This window comes from Trichosurus vulpecula, chromosome 1, assembly GCF_011100635.1.
Source record: "Trichosurus vulpecula isolate mTriVul1 chromosome 1, mTriVul1.pri, whole genome shotgun sequence".
NCBI classification, from domain to species: Eukaryota; Metazoa; Chordata; class Mammalia; order Diprotodontia; family Phalangeridae; genus Trichosurus; species Trichosurus vulpecula.
The window spans coordinates 296,445,361-296,450,959 of NC_050573.1; the positions used below are offsets into that span (position 1 = coordinate 296,445,361).

At 41.2% G+C, this 5,599-nt stretch overlaps 1 protein-coding gene and 1 pseudogene across 1 annotated transcript; both read right to left on the reverse strand.

Moving 5' to 3' along the window:
- Window positions 1-1,187: 1,187 nt before the first annotated feature.
- LOC118837397 (basigin-like) lies at window positions 1,188-1,961 on the reverse strand. The gene has a single exon (XM_036744256.1). It carries the CDS (start codon window positions 1,959-1,961, stop codon window positions 1,188-1,190), a length of 774 nt encoding a protein of 257 aa, XP_036600151.1.
- A 3,043-nt stretch (window positions 1,962-5,004) lies between these two features.
- LOC118831344 lies at window positions 5,005-5,259 on the reverse strand (annotated as a pseudogene).
- Between the last annotated feature and the right edge of the window lie 340 nt (window positions 5,260-5,599).

Here is a 5,599-nt window from a genome sequence, read left to right on the forward strand (position 1 = left end):
ACTATGGAGTCTGAATGAAGATTGAAGCATGCTATTTTCACTTTTTTTTCCTGTTCCCTTTTGTTCTTTTTCTTCTTTGACAATATGACGAATGTGGAGATATGTTTAACTTGATTGTATATGTATAACCTATATCAGATTGCTTGCTATCTTTGTGAGGGGGGGATGGGAGTGAGGAGATAAAAATTTGGAATTAAAAATCTTATAAAAATTGAATTTTGAAAACTATCTTTACATGTAATTGGGAAAAAAACACTATTTTTTTTAAAAGCCAAATACTGTCTGGTTATGCCTAAGGACATGGTTCTTGTATGTGCCAGTCTTAATAGATCATTACTGACTCTTTTCAAATTTCTTCATTCATAGTTTAAATATATAATTTTTTAAAATGTTATAGCATGAAAATTGGGAAGGGAAATGTGGACTCAGTCCAACAATGCAGATTGAGAGCACATCTATAATGTTTATTCTTAACTGAGGCACTGGGAGGTTAAATGACTTGATCATAATCATACAACCAGGGAGTGTATATCAGAAGCAGAATTTGAATCCACACGTTCCTTGGCGTCTCTCTTACTCCAAGTCTAATCTTTTATCTAGTATATCATGTTGTCTCTTTAAAGCTCAACATTCATTGTTGAGACAGAAGGCATTTGTTGCATGGCCTGTATTTACTATCTTATGATTTCATTCATATCGGTATGGCTTGAGTTACACTCCGATTGTTCATTCCAGTCTTTCTGCTAAATTTGAATTTGGTCAGAGTCTGACCCCAATTCATTCCTCCTATCAAACAGTGCGTCCTTATTGTGCTCAAAGCATAGTGTTTCGTGCTTATATATGAAAGATAAGAGGCAATCTTTGCCCTCAGGTAACTTACATGCTAGTTTCTGGCATGTCGCTACGATATTTGTACAATGCTTAGCATTGTACGTGCCACATACTAGGTGCTTAATAAATGTTTTTCTACTCCATTCCAATTTATAAAAACAAAAAACAGTATTCCATAAAGACCAAGAGACAGATAGAAATATTAAGTGCAATAGAATTTTATTTTATTTTTTTTACACGGCTGCCCATCTACATAATGCAGGGGCAATCCTGAATTTGAAACCGCGTCTGCTCAGACGGCGCTGCGGGTGGGGGGCGGGGGGAAAGGGAGGGGCTATGGTGGGCTGGCTGGCCCACTACACTTCGGGGAGCTCGTCGGCCCGGCTTCGACTTCGCTCGCTAAGCAGAATGATGGCGAACAGCACCAGCAGCTCGAGCACTATGCCCAGGAAGGGCCAGAGCGCCGCCAGTTGCCTGCGCACCTTGAGCAGGACCACCGCAGCATAGTAGCCCTCGCTGTTGGTGCCCACACAGATGTACTGGCCGGGGTCCTCGGAAGCGACCAGCCGCCGGAGAAGCAGCTCGCTGCGGTGGGCACTCTCGGTGATGAAGACCCGCTGCCCGGTGCCGTTGAGCAGGAGCACATCGCCCTCCACGTCGTGGTGTCGGTACCAGTCCCAGCAGTCAATGGAAGGACAGGAATGGCTCTCGCACACGAGGACCACGTCTTCGCCCTCCAGGGCCTGCTTCGTCTTGGGGTTAGCGAACACCTCGGGCCTTTCCTTCTCCCTCCTCGACGTCTTCCGGCCGGTCCCCTTACCCGGGAAAACGCACTGGTCGTCTCCGTTCTGATCCTCCGTGGGAGCCAAGGCCTCGCTCGCGGGGCTGCCGAGGCCGGCCTTCTGAAGCTGCCGGTCGCCCCTGAGCCATGGGCGCCCGGACGTATGCGGCAAGTGTCCCTCGAACCGCGCGTCTTCCTCCGTCTGGTTCAGGGTGCAGGTGAGGAGCGGCTGGGGCTCGCATTCGGCCCCGGTTTTCCATGCGGCAGCGGACCGGACCTCCCAAAAGGCAAACACCAGAACACTGAGGAGAGCGGCCAGCAGCTGCCGGCCCAGCAGGGCGAAGCCCATCGCCCAGCGCCCTTTCCTACAGGCCTGAGCGTGTCCACCTGCTCCGCCTCGCTTCCGCCTTGCTGTCACCTGTCGCCTGCGCACTTCCTGGGACCGCCTCCTTCCACCGCTTGCTAGCCCCGATCAGGGCAATGGAATTAACGAGGAGGGAGAGAGCGTCTTTCCTGGGTGACGGGGTGCACTGTAAGGAAGACAAAGAGAGTAAGCTGGGCTTTAAATAATATAATGTATTTGGGTCACTGAAGGGAGGACATTCCCGGAAGAGGAAATAGGTATAGATTATGGTGAGAATGTAAAAATGTAGTGCACAAAGTCATGTTGGATAAATCATTTTTTTTAAAAGAAACGTTTATGTAGAGGAGTAGTGGAAATAGATTGAAATGACACTATAGAAGGACTTGAATATAAAGAATTCTTTCTAGACACCCCCAAAGTCCAGGGCACTAATACTGAAATATATCTTCCTCTGAAATATCTTCCTCTTTGTGGATATTTATAAGATATGTTTCCACTCCTCATGGAAGCATTGCTAATAATGCCCTTATTTATATTTATATTATTTACCCTGAAAGAAAAAAAATCATGTCAAAACTGCTGCCATTGTCAATGGAGAAATATTAAAAACTGGTGAAGTGTTTCATGCCCGAAAAGGATATGAAATCCTAAAATATGTAATGAATGTCAATCCTACAAGTTGATAATTAGTATTTAATTAATAAGATATAGATCAGGGGCCTTAAAAAAGGAACCATAGAACTATCTAGCCCAACCTCCTAATTTTCTAGATAAGGTTAGTGATTTCGGACAAGAAAGGTCCCAAGGTCATACAGATGATAGGAAGTTGATAGAGCATTCGAAGCCAGGTACTTAAATGTGATGGTTCGGGAGATTATAAGAGCCCCCACCAAGTTAAAAGTACTTAAAACACTACTCAAAATATGAAAATCATGTTTGTTTCTGAACTGATAACTTCTATGTTCATAGGGCACTATTTTTATGTAAAACCAGAATTCATAATAAGGACTCTGTGTATGTTATACAGCTCATTGACACTTCCTGTTCCTTCTCACATGAAGTATGAATATGTAACAGGCATATGCACTGAGTGAAGGAATAGGGCTGTATCCCTGAGAAATTTGCTTAGTGTTTTGATTGAAATGTTTTAGAGTCAGTTTCCCTTGAGGAATTCCATGCCTACAAGTCTTTGTTTTCCTGGCATTTTGCCCATTGTAGCAAGAGGTTCATCAGAGAATTCAAATCAGAGCTGAGAGCACAATGACTGCAGAATTTTAGATTCAAATGAAAGATGTTGTTAAGCTGTTTTTTAACCTATAAATGCTAGTTTATTTGTTTCGAAAGGGCCACAGAGAATAAATGTGTTATTTCATTTCTCTGACAAACGGATAAAGCTAGATATAGATACATCAGAGCAACTGGTGGTACAAGGTTTCTTTTTTAATACCTCTACTGTCCATCAGCATTTCTGTCAATGGACAGAGGAAGCTGATTGCATAGTGTTTAGCATTTTATAGATTAAAAAAAAGAAATTCTCAAGTTCTTAAATGTTTTAATTTTAAATTCCTTGTACTTTATTGCAATCATTATTGCTAGTAATAACAACAATAGATAAGTCAAGGGCAAACAATTATATTTTTTGAGTTGATAATGTCAGCAGAGCCCCTCAAATGAAGTTAGTCCCAGTAGTCTCTGCAGGGTCGTCCATTATCCTTTATATAGACAAATATGGAGCAATTGTGAAAGAATAAAGTCAATTATTGGACTCAACTATTTATTGTGCTCTACTTTCCTTTCAACATAGACTAAAATATTAAAACTTTCTTTTTGAGATAAGTATATTTTCAGTTACTGAGTTATAAATAATTTTCAAACCAAAAAAGGACCTGTTTCCTGATCAAATCAATTGCATATGCATTATAATCATATTATTATTAGTTATTGTTATTATTAATATCTTGATTTATTTCTAGCTGAAATCTAGATTTCTAGAGTTTATTGTTTCTCTTACGTTAAACAAAGCACCTGGACCCTGATATCTGAAAGCTGTGCTCATGGTGTCCAACATTCTGGAAGTGAAAGGGAGATGACTGTGTTTTCTTATAGAGATTCAGTTTAAAAGGTATCTTTTGGCAAAGAAGTTCTTAAAAGTTTCAAAATCACACTAGGCCCAAATAGAAAATGTCTGCTTTCCATTAGTACCATGATTTCTCTTGGGCATCTGGCATCCACAGCTCACCCCAGCAGTTTAACTTAGCAGTCTCTTAAAGCTAACGTGAAAGAACAACAGTAGAGATGGAAAGATCCATCAAGCCCAGCTTCACTGGTAGGCATATGTTGCAGAGAATGAAATCACATCAATCTCCCAGCACATGTGGTCTCACTGGGGCCAGAGATCTTCTTAGAGCTACTAACTACCTTTCACTAAGGCAGTATTTGCAGACAGTCAACAGCTAGTTGAAAAACAAAAAATAAAATAAAATAAGAAGGGGGGGGGTCAATTCACAGGTCATCTTAGTGATTATATTCAATCAACAGTAAACTTCAGTCTCAACTCTATCAATGTATTTAAAGCCTTTTCCCTTTCCTTTTGACTCATTCTGTTAGATTTATATTGAGACAACTGATCAAATAAAATGAAGTCTTCTTTTCCACCAACTTTTACATTTATTGCCCGGGTTTGTTATGCAGGAACTGATTGAAATATATTCAGAGAGAAATCTGATTAATAGCCAAGTTTCTGTTCAGATGATATAGGGGACCCTCTTAGACTGGACACTGTTTGCCAAAATGGTAGAAATCACAGCCATGGACTACTCAAGTTCAAGCCTTTCTTAACTATGCAGTTCATGAATGGAATAGGCAAACTGTTAAATTGCCAATAACATTTTATCTCTCTTGTTCCAGGATGAGCATGTGTAGTTCTATGACTCTACCCTAGTTAGATTAGGAGATATTCTCTTATTATTATTTTTTGTATAAAATTTGTTTTATTCTTTACAGTTCCTCATTCATCTTGATTCAGTCATTAGTGCTGCTTCCGTTTGAAGGAGCATCCTTCTGTAAGTCTTCCCTGGCCTCCAGTAGGTTGACAGAGTACAGTGTCTCATCCGACATAGAGGACCACTGTTTGCGAGTAGCTGAAGGCAGTGATGATTTTATAGCACCCTGGGCACTTTACGTCCATGAAATACGAGTTCGGATTGTGCACCAAGCGCTTCTTCTTGTGTTTCCACTTCTCCTCCTCGGGAGAGGGGTACAGGAGGTCTTTCATGAGAGGCATATTGGCACAGGGAGATCTTCACCGCTGGATAAAAGTTCTTATTATTTACTCTGCATTCAAGGCACTGTCAGCTATCAACTTGAATTCTGGGAACCCATAAACCTGAGCAATGTATATGACCCATCAAAAGCTGAAGATAGGGGTCTAGATGTTGCAAGAAGTAAAATGTTGGACTTAGTGATAGAAAGCTTTGGGTTTGAACACTGCCTCGGACATGTAAGAATTTGGGAGGTCACTTGAGTGTTGTAAACCTCCATTTCCTCATCTATTCCTCATCCATACTAGCAATTACTTCCCAGAATTTTTCTAAGGACCAAAAGAGATAACATGTGTAAACCAC

Coding starts and splice junctions, on each gene's coding strand:
- LOC118837397 (XM_036744256.1), bottom strand. CDS start 1,961: ATGGGCTTCGCCCTGCTGGGCCGGCAGCTGCTGGCCGCTCTCCTCAGT.